This window comes from Cynocephalus volans, chromosome 14, assembly GCF_027409185.1.
Source record: "Cynocephalus volans isolate mCynVol1 chromosome 14, mCynVol1.pri, whole genome shotgun sequence".
NCBI classification, from domain to species: domain Eukaryota; kingdom Metazoa; phylum Chordata; class Mammalia; order Dermoptera; family Cynocephalidae; genus Cynocephalus; species Cynocephalus volans.
In genome coordinates this window covers 31,808,136-31,827,913 of record NC_084473.1, presented here as the reverse complement: position 1 = coordinate 31,827,913, position 19,778 = coordinate 31,808,136, and the positions used below count along the sequence as shown (strand labels likewise).

Sequence of the window (19,778 nt, the reverse complement as noted above, 5' to 3'; positions counted from 1 at the left end):
GCATAGAATTGGGTTTTTCTTTATCAGTCTGAGAGCCTTTTTCTAATAGGTAAGTTTAGCCCATCTATATTTATCTGTCATATTATTTTTGGTTCTGTTTTCAGTTTTTATAACTTTTATAAGTCATGTAGTGTCCCTTATTTTGGTTTTTATATTTATTCTGATATTTAGAAAGATTTAGAGTTTTTCTCTAATGTCTGTCTTCGTAACTGTGTAGAATTACCTTCACCTTATATTTCTGTGGAAAGAATTACTAGCAAAAGGGATCCAAATCCTGGAAATAAGACAAAAGATGGCTGCATGTTTTGGGGTTGTCATTCTGGAGCTGTGTCTAACAAGCCTGCCTGAGTCATCTGACTTTACAGAGCAGTGATTCTCAAGTTTGGTGCCCAACTAGCATCAGCACAGCATCATCTGGGAGCTTAGAAATGCAAGTTATCAGGTTACACCCCAGATCAACATAACCAGAAACTCTATGGATGGAGCCCAGCAATCTGTTTTTGAACAAACCTCCAGCTGACTCTGATATATGGACAGTGGTTCTCAGCCAGGGGCAATTTTGCCACCTAGAGGACATTTGGAAAGTCTGGAGACACTATTGGTTATCACAATTTGAGGGGGGAAAGGAGTGCTAATGGTATCTAGTGGGCAGAAGCCAAGAATACTGTTAAATGTCCTACAATATACAGGACAGCCCTGTCCCTTCCCAATAAAGAATTATCAACAAAGAATGTCAGTAGTAGAGAGGTTGAGAAATCCTCCCCTAGGCAAATATAATTTTGTTTGATATACTATCTACTATGGATTAGGGCCCAGGTATCAACTTGAAGAAAATTGATAAGATGCAAATGATTTTTATCTGGTAGAAATGCAAATTATTTCTGTCCAGTAGTGAAGATAACCACGAATGATATGGTTTAATTGCCTTATAGGATATTGTAATCGTTGTCTATTGTGTAGCAAAATACTCTAAAACTTAGTAGCTTAACATAAAAATAAGTACTTGTTATTATCATGGTTTCTGTGGATCAAGAATTTATTAAGTAGCTTTAATTCTTGGAGAAACAATTTTCATATGTTCTGTAGCAGGTTTTTTTGTTTGTTTTCTGGTGAGAAGTCTTCTGACATTTGTTTAACTGTCCTTTCCTCCCGCCCCCCCTCCACCCACCATGCCCTGAGCTTTTAACTCTGTTTTTAATTTTGAGGTGTGACCCAAAATTTGTGGGCAGTTCATGTAGGGAAGGAGCCAAGTTAGTTTCTAGGCCAAGTGAAACTTTTCTTAAGATCCTAAGTTTTACACCTTGGTGGGGATCGGCAATGGTGGGATTTTCTTTTTCATCATAAAGACTCTCTAGTGATCTGCTGTCATACAGACAGATTGCTTCTTACAAATACTGCTTGGCTGTGTGCCCTGGTGCTTATGCTTCTCAGAACCAAACCAGACCCAGGCAGCTCCTGACACAGGCTGGTCTTTCTCTGTTCCTTCTGTTTGTAAACAAAGGATCGAGGATTTTCACTTCAGAGTGTACGCCTTCTCTCTTAACGAGATATTTGTTGCTGCCTGGTTTTTTAGATGTTGTTGTTGTTGTTTTAAGGATCACAGCCATTGAATCCATGTCTAGCACAGCGACTTCCTTCCATGTCCTCCTGCAGGCCCCTCTGATCAATCTCTGATGCTCTTGGCCATCTTTCCTCTATTGGGCCTAGGATTTCAGATCTCTCCTGGTTTCTCTGCACAAGAATTTTTTTTTTTATTCTCACTGTTGTTCTTTTAACGATTTCCAGTAAAAGAAAGAATAATGATTTTTCCCCCCAACCTTTTTTTTAAACTATAAACCTTCAGAAAAGTTTAAAAATCAGTACAATGAAATCCATGTACCCTTTACCTAGAGTCACAATTTTAATATTTTACCATATTTGTTTTATCTCTTTACAAAAAAATAAGACTTTTTTTTTTAACTAGACCATTTGAAAGTAAGTTGTATATACTGATACTTCATTCCTAACTACTTCAGCAGGCATCTCCCACAAATAAAGGCATTCTCCTATACAACCGTAAAATTGTTACCACACTGAAGAGAATTAATATTCATTTAGTACATCATTTAATATACAGTCCATATTTAAATTTCCCTAGTTGCCCCTAAAATGCCTGCTTTATTTAAATTTTGTCCCAGAATACAATCAAGGCTCTTAATATTACATTTCTCCAAATCTCTTTTTATCCAGAACTTCCCCTTCTCTCCTTTATTATTTTTCTCTCTCCTCTATTTTTCATGACCCTTTATTTTTGAAGTATTCAAACTGGTTGCCTTACAGAATGTTCTAAATGATCCTTTCCTTATGCTTGTATGGATAAACTGCATGTCACTTAAATTCTGAATGGATGTGAATTCCAACATGATTTTTAATACCATTTTTAAAAGATCAGGTAGAGTAATTGTTTTTGTTTGAGGACTGAGTGCTCTCTAGACTTCAGCCAGCAGATTTTAGATACAGCCAGGAGGAAGCTATTTCCTGATAAACCTTAAATGCTAAATTGTTTTCTGTACTTACCCACCTGCAGTAGTTGTAAAATACATCCCAGTTATCAAATAAATGGTGCACTTTTTATTTTAAAAGTTAATTTTTGTTTTCCTCTTGTCTCCCTATAGTAACCTAAATTCTTTCAAGAGCTAGCCTTTTAAGCATAATTATGCTTTGGCCTGTATACCTGTACCCAATATATGGATTTTTCTCTAAACTCATTTACATTTTACCCTTTTGGTTTCTTAATCTGGCCTATTTTCAAACAAGGCAAGAATAGCCAACATTAGAAAACAAGACAGAGTTAATCCTAGTCATACATAGTGCCAGGAATAAGAAAAACTCTTTCGAATATTTTCACTTACACAACTTTGTTTAAATAATTCTGTTTTGACATAAAATTTAGTTAAAGGTTGGGTTCAAGGCCTCCAAAGTATACGGCCATATAATACATAGAAAGTTTGGGATCTTGAGACAATTTTAGAAAAGTACCCTGTTTAATTGCAAAGTAATATTAACATACAAGGTCTTTACAAAGTACTTTTAGATGTATTATTTGACTTGATCTTTACAGCAGCTCTGAGGTAGTTGAGGAAGGTGGTGAAACCTCTCTCTTTCAAATGAAGAAACTAAGGCTCAGGAAGATGTACCTGACTTGCTCACAAATCCCATGACTATAAGCAGCACAGTTTAGATTTAAATTTAGCTGTGAATTACACACCAAAGGTATGCTTTGGCAATATAATTTGACTGAATTTACCTCTTCAGTCATTCTGGCACTGAAGGAGAGGGTCTGGGGAGGCCCGATGGCCGGCCTCAACACACTCCGTCCTCTTACCATGTCCTTGACTCTGCCACAGGAAAGAATTCAAGAGCAGAGTCACAGTAGAAAGTGCGAACAGGTTTAATGTAACGAATAAGAGATACAGACTTCACAGGGAATGTGCAGTCTAGCTCCAGAGACTGAGCAGGGCTGCACCAAATTTAGTACAAAAGTAAGAAATACACATTCACAGGCAAAGTGCAGGATGGCTCCGGAGTGAATAGCAGCCTGCTAAAGGCAAGTTTATTGCAAAAAGAAAGTACACATCCTCAGGCAGAGTGCAAGCTGGCCCCAGAGAGAGTGAGCAACAGCCCCACCTACTACCAGGATTCCACTTTTATAGTTTTGCTATCTAATACATATTCATGCTGTCTAATGAATATTCAACTAAGGGGGTGGTTCCCTGTTATTTAATATAGTCCTACACATGCCTCAGTTGGTCTCCTTTCAGGGCATTTTCATTGGTCAAATCCCATCACGTCTCAGACATTTTCAAGAATATTCCATGCTCTTTAGCTCCTCCAATGGAAGGTCATTCAAAGGATAAACTCCCTTCCGCTGAGCATGCTCAGTCACTGGGGTCATATAAGCCTGAATAAATTCCTTTTACTGAGCATGCTCAGCTACCAGAGTTATATGATTCCTTTCTACCAAGCACACCCAGCCCTCCCTGGATCTGCACAAGTCCTCCCGTTGTGGTCTCAATCTCCCATGTTGGTATACAAAAATAGTTCCAACAAGCAACAATAACTCTCCTCTAGGGGAAGGCCTTGAGAAAGCACTTGAGACATTAGGGAGTGGCTTGAAACCCAGAGGTGGGTCCTGAAACCTGAACCCATGGAAACTGAGCATCTCCTATCTCAATTCTAGAGTCTTGTATATTTTGGCAAAATTAATGTGGTTATCTTAGGCATACTTAAGCTTCCTACCATGAGTAACAGTTTGGTGCTCCCTTCTGTAGGAGTCCTGCCTTCACTTTTAAATAGCCAACCCCTCAGACCATTGGAGAGACTCTGCTACAGTGGAAATCTGGGGACATTATTGCATCTGGAGGCAGCCAGTTAACATAAAGTGTTCAAACACCAATTATGGATGCTCTGGTTTAGGCAAATCTGAAAAAGCATCAGTGAATTTGCACATCCTTCAATGAAGACTCAGTTGAAGCATCTAACAAATCCTGCCCTAGGACCTAATAAATTCACTGTTAAGAGTTTGGCTTCATTTTTGCTTTTCCTTTTAAAGGTGATAGTAATCATCAAACCTATAAAACACAGATCTGGAGGAACTAACTATAATAATTCTTCTTGCTCCATCATGGGTTTGCTTATTTTGTTTATTTTACTGATTGTGAGAAATTGATAGATTGGAAATATCAGTCACCATGGGTCATGAGTAAATGATACAATCAAAATTATAAAGCAGTTTTGTTATGGACTCAAATTCCTCTTCAGCAAAGTAATAATAGTTGTGTTTGTGTGTGTGTGTATGAGTACACACAATGTACACACACATGTAATTTATATACATATATACATTTATATTTGTTTTGTTTTTGGTTTGTGTTTAGTTTTTACTCAGACTACATTTAGTATCTTTGTCACAGAAAGGCTGACAAAACTCTTCCTATATGCTGTGAATTGGATGTACCCCCAAACTTATTGAGCCTTGGTCCCCACTGTGACAGTGTTAAAAGGGCAGGGAATCCTATTATGGTAATTGAAAGGTGGGGCCTTGAAGAGGTAATTAGATTGTGAGGACCATGCCCTAGTGAATGGATAAATCCATTGAGGGTTTAATGGTGGTCGTGGGTGTGGTTCTGAGGGCTTTAAAAGGAGAGCCAGTGAGGAGTTAGCTCTCTCTTGCTTCTGCCTCTCTCACCATGTGACACCCTGAGTTGTAGAATAGAGTCATCCACAAGAATAAAGCCCTAACCAGGTGAGTTCCCTGGACGTTGTACTTGCCAGCCTCCAAAACTGTAAGTGGTGATAGTGTTTCTTTACAAATTACCCAGTTTCATGTATTCTGTTATAAACAACAGAAATGGACTAATACACTGTATATAAACACGCAAAAATACCCAAACTAAGGGGCAAGTGAAATAATTACCTTGAGAAGAAAAAGTACAGTCCAACATTTATTAACAAGTTTCAGCCTGAATTTTCTTCAAATTTTTTTTAAAAACTTTTTAAAGTACTTAAATTGCCATTTTTTGTTCTTAATTAGTTAACATGTATTTCATTGCATTTATGAATAGGAGTAGATAGTGTATCTACATGGAACCAACACCTAGGCATGACTGTTTGCCCTTTGAGGTGCTCACAAATGGTGAGTGAGTGAGCTCTCTTATCATCTACGTCCATCACGGCTCCCTCCACTAATAACTTCATTTAATTTACAGTATTTCCAGTCTCTGAATCTATTTGGCACAATAAGTCAGTTCTAGCAAATTTGGAACCATAGTTTAAATCACTGGAACCACTTTGCCTTCATGCCCACAAGCTCTCAGCTCCCAAGGGCCAAAACCACGTGTTGCTTGTCTTTGTGCATCTACCATGGGCCCTGCCCAGAGCAAGTGCTCAACACGCTTGCTGAGCAGAACTGTCCTCAATTGACCTCAACGGAGGAAAAAGAGAGAAGACAAACTTTACTGAAGTGATTGCACCAAATAGAAACAAATTCTGTTTTAGATAGACCATACATACTTTAGCCCCCACACGCAGATCAGTGCACCTCTGTGAAATACAGTTTCTGACTGGTCACTTGGTAGCAAATCATTCCCCTCATGTACAGGCTCAATCCCATGTCTATTTCTGAACATCTTGAATCGAGTTCTCTCTTCTCTAATCATGTAATAAGTAGACCCACAGCTAGTTATTTTAGGTCAAAGGATGATATTTTAAATACTGATATTTTTAAAGTTTAAGTAAAATTGTAATCCAAGATGATTTGTGATGATATTCTTTCTATGCATAACCTTTAATTATAGATGAAATTCCTTAGGAAGAACATGAGTTCTCTTTCACAATGAAAAAAAAATTTTTTAAACAAACAAAATTCCTCAAATTACTTTAGGTTTTTAAAAATTGGTGGTTGTTTTGCATTTCACCTAGCAGTTTGTTTGATGGTTTGTTTTTCTGCTAAATTTTATCCTCAAAAACTTGAACTGATTTCTTAATTGCTATTCCTGTTTCAGGAAATCTTAAGATAGCTGAACCCAGTCAGATGGGACAATTATAGTTAATTTTCCCCTGCGGCTGTTGTAAATATCAGGAGAGCTTTCACGGCTGTGTCATAGCTTCCTAATGCTGCAGAACTGATGAGACTTATGTAATATATATACACGTGTGACTTGTTACACATCATAGCAACCATATGGTGGGAACAATGTAAACAGCTTCTCCTTGCAACTTGTCATCATTAGAAGAACCACACTGCATTCCAGGATCTGAAGAGCTTCCTTGTCCGTCAGGAAAATGTTTAGTCCTGGTCCCATCCAAAAAGTACACCAAAAGACCTCTAAATCCACTCCTTGTTAAATTTCCCTTCCCCACACACCAAGGTCTATAAAAATATTGAAATAATATTCTCAGGGGGAAAAAAAAGCAAAGTCTGAGTTTAGAGAATGAGTATCAAGTACATGCACAAAAGTTTTCATTTCACCCGTATATAAATGGTTCTAGAGAAAGACACATGAGAAAACTACTGACCATGTAACACAGTCTTTGTGGCTCCTAACTAGGGCCAGGGGAGAAGGAAATAAATAGTTCACAGAGTAATTCCTCTGTGCCATAGTCTAATCACGGAGACCCCACGATGTCACGAGGCAGTAAATGTCCAGACATCTTTCCAGATGACTTCCTGATAGTTGGAGTGTTCTTCAGAGTTTCTCATCTTGCTCTTTCCAAAAGCCAACATTATTGCTTTCAGTTTCCTCAGCCCAAAGTCAGCCATCCTGCAATACAAATCAGAAGCTGTTGCATGGCTGGGTCTCATTTAGCAAAATAAGAATGTTCCTAGAAAGAGGTTTTTCAGGATTTCTCAGGATTTGAGGGTACATCTCAAATGATCAATGCCTTGTAGTCTCAGCATTTAGAGGGAATAAAAAGATCATGTAGTCCTCCCAGCACATGAAATCTTAAAGACTCCCATACAGAGGCCCACAAGCATGCTCACTCAATAGTGTTCCTAAAGGGTGCTCCACAGAACATCAATCCCTCAAAATGCTCCTTGTTAAAAGGTTTCCCTCTTAGAAATTCACAATGTAAATTCGTATATAGAGGCACTGATGAAATGTGTAAGAAAAAAATTTACATAGATGTATATATACACACATATGTTTATATGAATGTATGTGTATATTACATTCATAAACATATTCAACTTTGTTCAGTCTAGCATTTCCCAACCTTTCTATGATTAATATTTGTTGATTAGATTTCATTTACCAGAAGATAATGGAAAACAAAAGAAAAACTGTAAAAGAAATACACATTCTAACTGCCAGGAGAGTAATCTTGACCTGACCTGCCATCCAAGGGCTCAGTAGTCACTGGTGAGATGATGTCCACGGCCACAGAAAACGTTCACACCCTTATATTTTAAATGAGTGCAAATCTGGAACTTTGTTACAGGAAATACATGGATTGCAAACACAATTACCTTCTCTGTCTCTTACCATTTTTCATTATAGGACTCATAAACATCATCTGATACTGAATAACAAATGAGTAGATCATTTCTCCTAATGTTATTTATTGGTCTTGGCTGGCAGAAAAAATTCTTTACATTGAAAACTCCCTTGTCTACATATTCAAGTCTTTGGTGTAATTTTGTCACATTTTTTCTTGCTTGCTTTTTCCACAAACAAGGGAAAATGTCTTCTTATTTGTTACTGATTTGGATAAGAGTAACACTGTACACCATTGACGAGTATATGCATTTTATACAAGAGGGTACTTTCTTCATTAATTAGCACAAATGAAATTAAATACTAGTGGTCACTGAATCATCTCTATAATTTATGAGATGAGAAAATTGAAAGAGTAAGAGAATGTTTGAATATAAAGGTTCAATTTCCAAAGAACAAAATTAAATTTAAAAAACCAGATCTTTGTTTCTACTTTCTTATAGAGATTAATGATCAGGAAATCTTACCTATGTAAGTGACTGTCCTATACCTAACAGGCTGTGAAATTCTCCTAACTCAGGAGCATGCTTTAAGTAACCTGAACTGTAATAGGCCAATAGAAATGAGCTCATGGCCAGTTTCACTACTTGTTAAACAAAAGTGGGTACTCCTATGAATTCAGAGATGTCATGAGGTGGGCACCACCCTGAGTGCTCTAGGTGGGCATCCTATGATTCTACCCATAGGAGCTCTTTTTCTGAGATTTTGGTGGCAGCCACAGTGTTTGTGGAAACAGCCTCTTCAGGCTGAGTTGGTACATAGGGTTACTAGCACAACTTCAGACATTATCCAGAAAATCTTCTTGCACCATGATTCTTTGCTTTTTTTGGATCACAGAACCCCATGAGCATCTGTTTAATGCTCCTCTCCCCAGAAATGAGCATATGTCCACATATAATTTTATATAAAATATAAAGCACTTTCATGAACCTTCCTGGAGCCATTTTCTAGACCTCGGGTTAAGAGCCCTTGCCCTAGGATACCTTCCTCTGGCACTAAATCATGAACTTTTTCTTATTCACCTTAATATTCCTAGCTTGAACTATGCTAGGCCTGTAGAAGAATGGAAGGACAGGACTGATACATTTGCCAAGACATCAGTAGGGGAAATGTTAAAAAAAAAAAAAAAAAAAAAAATGTTGGTGTTGCAAACGTGTAGAGACAAAGTAAATTAGTTGGTTGCCCAGGGATAGGGAGGGATGAGGGAGAGTGACTGCTAATGGGCACAGGGTTTCTTTTTGGAATGATGAAAATGTTCTAAAATTTGATTGTAGTGATGGTTGCACAGCTGTGTGAATATACTAAAAACCTTTGACCTGTAAAACCCTTTGAGTTTAAACGGGTGAATTTCATGGAACATGAATTATATCTCAACAAAGCTATTTTCAAAAGTTGGTGATATAATAAGGGAAAAAAATGGCTCAGCAGGAACTTACAGTAAACTTCACATGACTGGAGATAACATGTGGCCTCCTAATTAATTGTCTTCAATGAAGAAGGAACTTAAAGGATTTTGGTTAAAGGTCATGGGAGCTTTTCTCATCATGGGAAACTAAGGAGACTGTGTGTTTAGATCTTCTGAAGAGTGGAATGTGGAGGACCACCCATAAGAATAAAGAGCATTGGTTTGATCCAAGAGGATCTCTGCCTAACCCAATATTCTGGTTACGAGAATGATTTGACCAGGAGGATGTGGCTGCCCTCCATAACATTGCTTTAAAGGTTAGGAATATGACAGCAATTTGCCCAAATCCTTTTCCTTAACATGCTATGGACTCTTGACTAATAAATTTATCTAACTCCATCTTGAATCAATTTATATTTCCAGCATGTTCTAACCAATTCCATATGCATTTTAATTTGCTTTGGATGATTTGAGTACAGTTTTTGTGTGGAGGCAGAGCCTGGTTTATAGAACTTTGAGGTCCCCATATCTTTGATTCTCATATCTTTTGATTTCTCCACTCAAAAGCCTCTTTTTTAGTAGGGGCAAGAGTTTCCAATTCTCCTTCTCCATCTATCAGTCTTTTGCCTCCACCACCTCCCCTGAGTTGGCCCTGATTCTAGCATGGAAAACTAGAATCTGGTCTGCAGAGTGCACCGGTATATTGGATACATGCAATAGTCGTGGATGCCTGGGCATCATTTCAGTGCAGAGAGATGACAACCTTCATTATATTTTAGAACTCAACCCAGTTCAATTTTATACATGATGAAACCAAGGTCAAAGAGAAGAAATCTGCCCTGGTCCACAAAACTAGCCAATAGCAAGACTAAAAGAGATATGTCTTAATTCCCACCCATCTTGCTTTCAAAACTGCTAGGCTGCCCCCAGACCCGCTATAATGCTCATCTCAGCACCTTCAGCCTCCATCTTCCAGTATGATTTGTGGTTTGACCAAGCACTGACCTCACTGTCCTGTCTGGTCTCCTCTCCTTCATCCTGGTTAGGTTCGAACTCAGTGCCCCGGTCTATGACATCCACGCCAGCCTGCACCCTGGGTTTCTCATTTTCCCACTTGGCAAAGCCCTTGTCCTTTGCTGCTTTGCCATGGAACTTGGATTTCATTTTGGGGAAGGTGTGGGACCCTGAGTCCCCCCAGCCAGCCTCTGACCAGACAGGTTCAGTCTGGGTGGCTTGGCTGGTGGTAGCCCGCTGTAGTCTTACAGAGATCTTGCGAGAAGAGCCTGTAACCAGTGTGATAGCTCTGCTGTCCAGGTCTCGGTGTCCAGCAGTGACCCTGGGAAACTCAAACACTTCATCCTGCACTGGAAGGGGAAAGAGAATGGTGATTATTTGACAGCTGCTTGATAGCAGACCATCAAAGTTAGTGCAAACAGCAGGAGTCTGACATGCAATGTCTCAGAGGAAAAGACTAGGAACAGAACTAAATCAGCTGCCTGTGAGTTGCATGTTAATGAAACTGGAAAGCACAGAGAAGCAAGGGAGATTCAAGGGTTTAGCCACCACTGCTCATCCTAAAGAAGGCCTTGGTGTTTATAATGACTCTGACCGCATTTAGACCCAGAACCCAAATAAGGTCCAGGTGTAGGGAAGCAAGCAGAGTCATCACAGCAGCAAAAAAAGCAGAGGGCATTACCTGGGGGCAGCGAGGGGCTTCCAGGCAGTGACCCATGACTACTGCCCAACGAGGGTGCCCGGGCAAATCTCCTGCAGGCCAGAACCAGGAGGTCTTTGCACTGTTTGTGACAATTAGCTCCACAGTCTGAAAAATTCCAAATGGGTCACAGATGATTGGGTGAAGCATGCGTCTGGTGTTGACTGAGCTTCCAGGGTGGCACTCAGCTCTTAGTCCTCCCCTTCCCACCCCAGTTTCTTTGTTGCATCTCAGAGTCCAGCTCAGGTGCACAGAGTGTGTCTAGTGGCTAGGAAGGGCCACTGGGCCTCTCTTGCCTTCCTGAGGTTCCTAAAGTTCTCTTGCATCTGCTCAACTTGTTCCCCTACACAATTCATTGAAGGGCCTGGGGAGCAAACAAGCAGAGACTAGCCTGAGAGGTTAGTCGCCTTTGCCCAGAACTAGATGCAAATCATGTGGGGTGGGGGTTCTTTTCCAGGCCGTTATGAAATCCCCACAAAGAGGCTCCTGAGCCAGAATGAGGGCGAGAAGCCTCAGCTTCTAGTCTCTCCCAGCACCAACTGCTGCCGCTGATCATTTCCTGGAAGGTGATCCTCCACTCACTATTTGTCTGGGTGTTTCATTTTTTTTCATATCCCAAAACCTTTTCCAGGACAAGTGATTATATCTTCTGCTTCCTTTCTTTGTGAAAAAATAGAAAACAAGGTGCTTGATAAGTATGCCCCACATTTGACTATGGCTTTGAAATGATGTGTAGCAGATTCTGAGAAATTTCCCATTAGAATGCTTTAATTAAGGAAGTTCAATATTGATTACTACTTGGGGAAGAAACGTGGCCACTTTGGAAAATAGCAATACAATTATTTCATATGATGAGGATCCTACACTTCGCTTAGAATTACTGAACAGATATGATCATTTTAAAGAGTATATTCCTCTTTTACCATCAAAGAGGACCTTGCTAACTATATTCAATACCCATTTTCCCCCAAATGGTTTTGTTTCAAATAGTCTTAACGACATAGTCAGTCGACTTTAATTAGTTTTTTTGACTCTATGTGCCATTAAGAGAAAACAAAGATGTTACAAGGATTTAGTTGACTTTCATCTTGGTAAAATCACGCACGCGCGCGTGTGTGTGTGTGTGTGTGTGTGTTTAGAGGATGGGGATAGAAACCAGAATAATACTAGTGACTCACTGCTATCTTTGCTACTTGGAAGTAAAAATCCAAGTTAGACCAAGACTAGTGATAGAGAGACTCTACAAGGAAGGTCCTTCTGAACACTAAAAAGTGCCTCCCAGAGGGCTTCCAGGAAGCTTTCTTTTCATGCAACCTGAGGACCAAATACTGAAAGAAGGCTGGAGAAAAAAGGCATCACAAGGGAACAGCATTTTTCTGAAGCCATTCTGTGATTAAGATGTTTCCTCCTAACAGTTTCATTATATTTTTCAAGAGCATTATCAGATTCCTAAAAGAATCAGAATAAATTATCTGCATAAAGTATCCAGCAACTTCTTAAATAATGTGTAATAATCACATATATACAAGTAGCAGCACATTCCTATAAATGCTTCATATGCATACATATTGCATTTGTCAAATATATATTTATTTAACTTTTTATAAATTCTAATTAAATGGAGTAGATATAGGAATGAATGTATTGAAAAAGACAAAAAAAATTTAAAGGTTTCTTCTCTTTTTTCATCACCATGTGTGTGATTTAGTAGTGAAACTATGAGAGTGTGGGAAGAAATGCCTATGTTTTACAGAAATGAGTGTGTGGGTTTTTTTCCCTTGAAGGAAGAAGTTCTTGCATGCAGTATTTTAGTTAGGCTTATCCCATTTCAGAACTTCCACCTTAACTGAATACTGAAGATTTGCAAGAGATCTTAAAGACAGGGCTAGATGTATGCGTGTTGATAAGGGTGGTTTGCTGTCCTGCAACAAGCTATAAAATTCAGATTTTGACTCTCCAAGACTCCAGGGACTCCTTCCTGAACACGTTAACTCTTGTCATTGGCCCAAAAGATCCAAGTTTTCAACGACGCCAAAAGCTCTTGTGGTTTAACTAGACAGATTTTGATTCCTACCCAAAATGTCAAATTTCTAAAATTTTAACTAAATAATATGTATTTACCTTTGCATTTGTATCCTTGCTTGATTATGCCCCAGAGCTGTAACAAAAGACAAAGGAATGTCAAGGGAATCTAAAGAGAAATCTGGAAAGAAAACAAGGCCACAGAGAAGGAAGTCCTGGGGAGGTCCGACTGGCCGAGCACAAACAGGATGTCGCTGCTCTTAACACCCTTCCTGCCAGATAGAAGAACCCTCTCCCAGCTGTGGTGATAACATGAGTTTTGCTTCCTTTTTCTTTCTCAAAGCCAAATGGGAGCCACGATGGGAAACTAAAGTTGGTGCATTTGTTGGACTTTGGCATGATGCATTCTCAGCAAAATTTACAGGGGAGGTAACCACTTGGTCTCTGGAAGCCCCTGGCTCCCTCTGCCTTCTTTTTAATGACACTAGCAGCTCTCGGCACTCACTACAAGACATAAAGCAATCTGAGAAGCGCACTTCACACTAAAGCACTTGGATTTTGCTAGGTTATTTTCTGAGTAGTTTTTGTTGTTGTTGTTGTTTTTTCTTTTTTCCGTATGGGGATCTGAACCCTTGACCTTGGTGTTATCAACACGGTGCTCTAACCAACTAAGCTAACTGGCTAGCCCTGAGTGGTAGTTGTACCTTGAAAGAATACGGAAGAGGAGACAATCTTAATTATTCATGTATTCATTCTCCCTGTTGGTTCTGTGTTTGGCCTGTGCCAGGGCTGTGGGAGATGTCTAACAGGCTCAGAGTCTGCCAAGCAAAAAGTCAGTGAGTCCTCATGGTTAACAGGTGGGAAGTGACAAATTTCTCATTAGGGATGGGAGGGTCCTCTGTTCAGTGAGGGCACGTTTGCACAGACAGGACAGGAGCATCACCCCGGTGCTGGTGACTTTGCCCTACTGCCAAACCCCTTACGAACTCTGAGGAGAAGGGAGTCTTGTCACCTGCTTTCTTGTACATACCCACAGCACTTGCAGATGGGTCACACGGACACCAGACATGTGCAGTACTGGTAATTAAATGGGCTTAGCTCAAGTTGGAAATGCTGCATTCCTCACCTTTTAGTGGTTAGGTTTGGGGCTGCTGTCTACTTAATAAAATGATGTTGAAAGAAGCAGGGCCAGTGGCCTCCTGGAGCTGATGGAGGTGCCACTGACAAGGTATTATAGGCAAACAGTGCCCTTGAGTACGGGCATCAGGGCCCTATAGGAAGAGTCGGTAGCCGCCAATGTGAAGTGACTCACAGGCATCAGGAAGACTGTTCCTTACCCTCTTCCTGACAAGGAAGTTCCACCAGTGGAAATTGAGCCTTGAAAGTTTTCTGGTTCTTCAGAATACATCATGAAGATGCAAATGGCTCCTGAGACAGGGACATTTTGCCCTGGGGACAGGGAGGATTATTTGACAACTAACTGGAAGCAAGGCTCAGGTGCATAGGTTGACTGCAAGAGGGATAGGGTGTCAATACAGAAAGGGAAGTAGGTGGTCAGGACAATGACATCTCTTCAAGAGCTGTAAGGATCTTTAAGATAATCTAGTTTGCTTCTCTTTTGTAAAAGGTGAATGTGATGATCCAGGAAATTAAATAATTTGCAAGTCTGACAACCTGGAAAACCTTGTAGTGACAGGAAATTCTTTCCCCAAAACACTTGGTAATAATAATCACAATAATAATGATGATAGCTAACATTTATTAACCTCTTGCTGTGTGGGAGGCACAGTGTTAAGCTTAGCATGCATTAACTCATTTAATGCTTATGCTATCTTTACAGGATAGGTAATAATGTTTCCGCATTTTCACAAATGAGGAGACTGCCCTGCAGAGAGTCAAAGTCACTTGGCAAGGCCTCATAGCTGCTTAAGTAGGGAAAAGGAGAATGTGACACTTGAGGGAAAGACAGGAAGCCATTGCTCCTAGGTATTTTGTGTGTGAACAAAAGCCACTGAGGTAGGACAAAAAGTATAGGATTTAGGAAGAGGGATCCTAATATTTGAATATGGTACATTACAGCAAAGCTGCAGGAACTGCTGAAAAAATATATATAGTAAGGCAAGAGTATCAGGTAGAGAAATCAGGACATGGTTTGCTGGTGCTTACTTAATAACCAGGAGAAAACACTAACCAGGAGGAGGAACTGGGTTGGTGTGCCAGCCAAGGACAGTAGAGGGTGCCCTCATGCAGATGGGTGTGCAGAAACATTTCCCACAGCCCTTTGATTTGAGACCATGGTCTGCTGTATCATTTGGAGTAATTGTTTGTGGTATAAGGAGCATTGGACTGAGAGTCAGGAGACCTGGATATGATTCATGGTCCTGCTGCTCATGATCCATGTGACCTTGCAGAAGTCACTTAACTTCTCCAGACCTTAGTTTCTTTATTTATAAAATAAGGGAATTACCAGCACTCTTTCAGTTCTGAAATTCTAATTCCCAAATAAATGGGTTGCAGGGCAAGTAGTGTCTGTCTTCCTTACCCTTTTTTTTTTTTTTTTTTGACCGGTAAGGGGATCACAACCCTCGGCTCAGTGTTGTCTGCACCACGCTCAGCTAGTGAGCTCACCGGCCATCCCTATATAGGATCCGATCCTGCGGCCTCGGCGCTAGCAGCACCGTACTGTCCTGAGTGAGCCACGGGGCCGGCCCCTGTCTTCCTTACCCTTAAAATGGAATTTATTTCAAAAGCAGATGGTCCAGGCACTGGAAAATGATTCCTTGTATTCCCCCACAATCCCTTTCAATGACACTTCTATAGGGTTATACTTATAAATTCCTTTGAAAACCAATGGATTTTCTTTATATGTGTGATACTAAAAGTATCAAGGAACACTAAAAAAAGAAATATTTACTCTGGGCTATGTGACATACAACAGGTTGATACTATTTTATTACCACAATGTCATGGCGGGTTAGTATTAACTCCCTTTTCAGATAGGAAATTAGAGACTCAGGAATCAGTCAGGGAGTAGAGTATGGAGCTCCTGAGAAAGACCACCATGCTGCTTCTACAGGATCAGTACCTCTAGAGAGGGGAGAGACAGGACAGAAGGACTGGACAGCAGAGATAAGACCCTGAGATCTGATAGGGGCCATCCGATTCTCACATCCCACCAAAGGACAGATGTATCATCCTGATTTCGGACGGAGCCATGCCACGGTCTCACAGCCTGACCTTTTGTTCACTGGGTCCCACTCTGCAGGTGGGTGCTACACATGCCCCTTCCCACATCAGCATTTTTCAGGTCTTGATACTTCCAAGAATTCTGATCAGAATAGAAAGACTAGAGAAACATGAAAAAGGAGATGCATTTGTTTCATAATAAAGAGGTCTGGTGATGCAATCGCAGTGGAGATACTGACAGAGAAACCTCCTTCCCTGGGGCGGGTAAAGAGAGCTGGTTAGGCTGGCCTTGCCCCTTGACCACATCAGCTGCTGTGACCACCTGGGGCATCTTTGAGGTCACTGCTGCCTCTTATTCTCAGAGGGGTGTGTGCCTGAACACAAACTCCTGCCCTGGGGCTCACCAAAACTGGTTCTTTGAGCATGGGATGGGAAAAAATGTAATTTAGTGGCAGCATATAATATCAGCTATGAATTCACTATGGGTCAACAGTGGGACATGGCTGCTGAATAAAGCTGACATAACTAAGTGCTGGCATCTAGAAAAAGGAGCAGTCATATACTCACCTGTGTCTTGGGCCACCCTCAACTGGAATACCACATTTTCCATTTTATTTAACTTGGTCAACTGCAAGACACTTAAGACCCTAGAGTCTGTGTTAAGGCCAGAGCCAAAGCTGACCTCAGCTCCCAAAGAATGATCAAATATGGGAAAAGGAAGTGCGCAATCTTCTTTTGTTGTAGTGGTGCAGGTAAAGCACAGGACTCAGAGTCAAAACACTGTGTTTGAGTCCAAGCTCTGGTCATTATTAGCTGTGCAATCCTGGGAAACTTGGATTATATCCTCTCTGAACCTCTCTATCTCCAAAGGCAAAAAGAGGAGAGAAAAATGCCCACCTCAAGGGCTTGTTATGAGGGTTAATTACATTAATGTCTTTGGAAGTACTTTGTTACTGTCAAGTGTTAAGTTAATTTTATTCATTATTTTAACCATCTTCTAGCCAAAAGGAATTTTTTCCTTTTTGAGTTGTGTATTATTGAGCCATGGCATGATGCATTTCTAGTGACTAATACCATATGAAATGATCACTGGAAGGAACTGGCTAAGATAAATGCTCCCCTTAACTGCAACCACTTAAAAATATTGGTGATGAATGCCAGGGCTTGTTGGGCTGACACCTTTTCCTGGCAGGGATTAATAGGGATTAATAACAACCTGCTCTCTTGAGTTAACAGCCTCACCAACCTTCCCTGTCTTTGCCAGCCCTGCATTCCTAGAACATGGCTAAACTCACAGGTCTTGCTTTTGTTTTTATTTAATCTTTAATTTCAGGGGTCCAACATGTTTTACTCCTGATCCAAAGCAGACAATGGACTCTATTTAGTGTATCATTTTCTTACCTTCTCAGAATGCTGCACAAATAATACATACAAGAGAAAACAGTGGAAGACAGACTTACAAATCCTGCACAGTGTTCACAGAAGGTTGGTTTGAGATAGGTCATCTCCTGAAAATTATGGACAAATCCTGGTCCCATTTTGCAGTGCAGTTGGGATTTAGCTCTCAAGAAGTAAGCCATCATTTCGTCTTTACTAATTAAGCCATCCCTGTTAAGAGAGTCAAAGGAGGGAGGGACCTTTGAATCGCTGAGCAGTTACCACACTCGAATCACCCACCTCCCAAGCCTTTCTGGCCAACAGCAGATGAGAAATGTTCACTTCTCCATCACATCTGGAAAGAGGGGAGGGCCTCCAAAGACACTTTGGGTGTTCAAAGCCTTTTTCAGGAAGCAGAAGATGACATGTGTGTGGATTTGTGTGCAAGACCATACACGCGTGTGCACACATGGCCTGTGCACTGCAGCACAGAAAGTCTCTTTCATTACTGAATAGTAGCTTCCAGAAGGACATCTTTCTAGCCCTTGTCTAGAAATAGAGTTGCAAGAATTAGGCTGCTGGAGAAAGGCAGGAAACTGTAATAATGGGGCCCACCATTCCCACATTCATTCAGCCTGATGCCGTCCACGCTACTCCCTTGGTGATCTTTTCATTCATGTCTTACCAGCCCATGGCCCATTCGCTAGAGCAATTCTTCTCGATCTTCTCCACACGGAACAAACCCCTGGCTCTACCCACATCCCTTCCCCTGACTCACCACATATCCTGACCTCATATTTATCAAAAAAGCTCAAATCCACTTGACATGGGTGAGCTCCACACCGCCCTCTCTCTGCATCAGCATGTGCTGGAGATCACACCTTTCTTTGCCAATTTAGAATTCCTTCGATCTCCCCTGTCCTCCCCCAGGGGTCCGCCAATCTCAGAGCGGAGGTGCTCCCATCCCCCACTCTCCAGCCTCCACAGGACCCTGCTCCTTCCAGGTGCTGTAAACTCTCTTCACCTGTTTCTTCCTCTGTTTACAAACATGCTCAGGACTTGCCCTCCTAAAAACTCTCTTGACTCAGTCCTGCTGCCATCTCTGACACTTGTCTTTTCTCTCTGCCTTTTTTACTCCCTAAGTTTTCAAAAAAAGTACTCACTAGACTCTTTTGCCATTTCCTTCAATTACCTTTACTCCATATAATCAGTTTTCTAACCCTGCTATTCTACTGAAACTGTCACCAAGGACATCCTCGGCAGCCTTTTCTTATTCTTTGAACTTGCTGACCTCTTGGCAACATGCGGCACGGGGACACAATTTCGCCTTTTTGATACTCTCTCCTCTCTGAACCCCTGTACTTTCATGCAGCTTTGATTTTCCTCCTTCCTTTCTTGCGCCCCCTTCTCTGGCTCTTCTGCAGGATCCTCTTATTCCTTTCAGCTTCTGCGTGTAGGGAGGGGAGCCCCACTCCTTTCTCAGGCTCCGTCCTCACCTCCCTCTAAACCTGCCCATCAGAGTTTGCTCACACGCTCAAGACTCCAGCTTACCACTGGGCTGAACACTTAATCTACCTCTCCATCCCTGACTGTTCTGAGTTTTGGTACCACATCTTCAAGAACTTGCTAAACATCTGCTCCTGGATGGTCCACTCTCTTCTCAAAATCAACATATCTAAGCCCAACTCCAGATCTCTCTTGCCAATACCTCCTGCCCAAGGCTTCCCTATTGCTGTTAGCAATGCCAGAATTTTCCCCCAAGCTTGGTGACCCCAGGCAGGAGACCCCTTTCTCACCTCTTATGGAAAATAACTTTAATAATACTTAAAATTTATAAAAATTAAAGAGTCATCTAGGGTCTTGCCCATCTTAAGAAGAGCAAAGTATCTCATGACCCCTGAATTTAATCATAAACACAAATAAGGAGCCTGGTGTCCTGATGGGAGTATATTCATGGAGAAGGATATATGGAGTAGGAGATTATAGATATATAGAGATACAGATGACATAGAGATAGAGACACATGCACACACACAAA

General features: G+C 40.9%; 1 protein-coding gene across 8 annotated transcripts in view; it reads right to left on the bottom strand.

The window, feature by feature from the left end:
• Nucleotides 1–3,414: 3,414 nt before the first annotated feature.
• Nucleotides 3,415–19,778, bottom strand: part of RASGRP3 (RAS guanyl releasing protein 3) — a 110,941-nt gene continuing 94,577 nt past the window's right edge. For all 8 annotated transcript variants that reach the window (XM_063078285.1, XM_063078280.1, XM_063078287.1 and 5 more), the window contains 5 exons: nucleotides 17,824–17,971; nucleotides 13,277–13,313; nucleotides 11,138–11,263; nucleotides 10,447–10,805; nucleotides 3,415–7,301 (listed from right to left, as the gene is read on the bottom strand). In XM_063078285.1, the coding sequence (XP_062934355.1) occupies nucleotides 7,293–7,301; nucleotides 10,447–10,805; nucleotides 11,138–11,263; nucleotides 13,277–13,313; nucleotides 17,824–17,971 (679 nt within the window). In that variant the 3' untranslated portion in view covers nucleotides 3,415–7,292. The remainder of the gene's footprint in view (nucleotides 7,302–10,446; nucleotides 10,806–11,137; nucleotides 11,264–13,276; nucleotides 13,314–17,823; nucleotides 17,972–19,778) is intronic.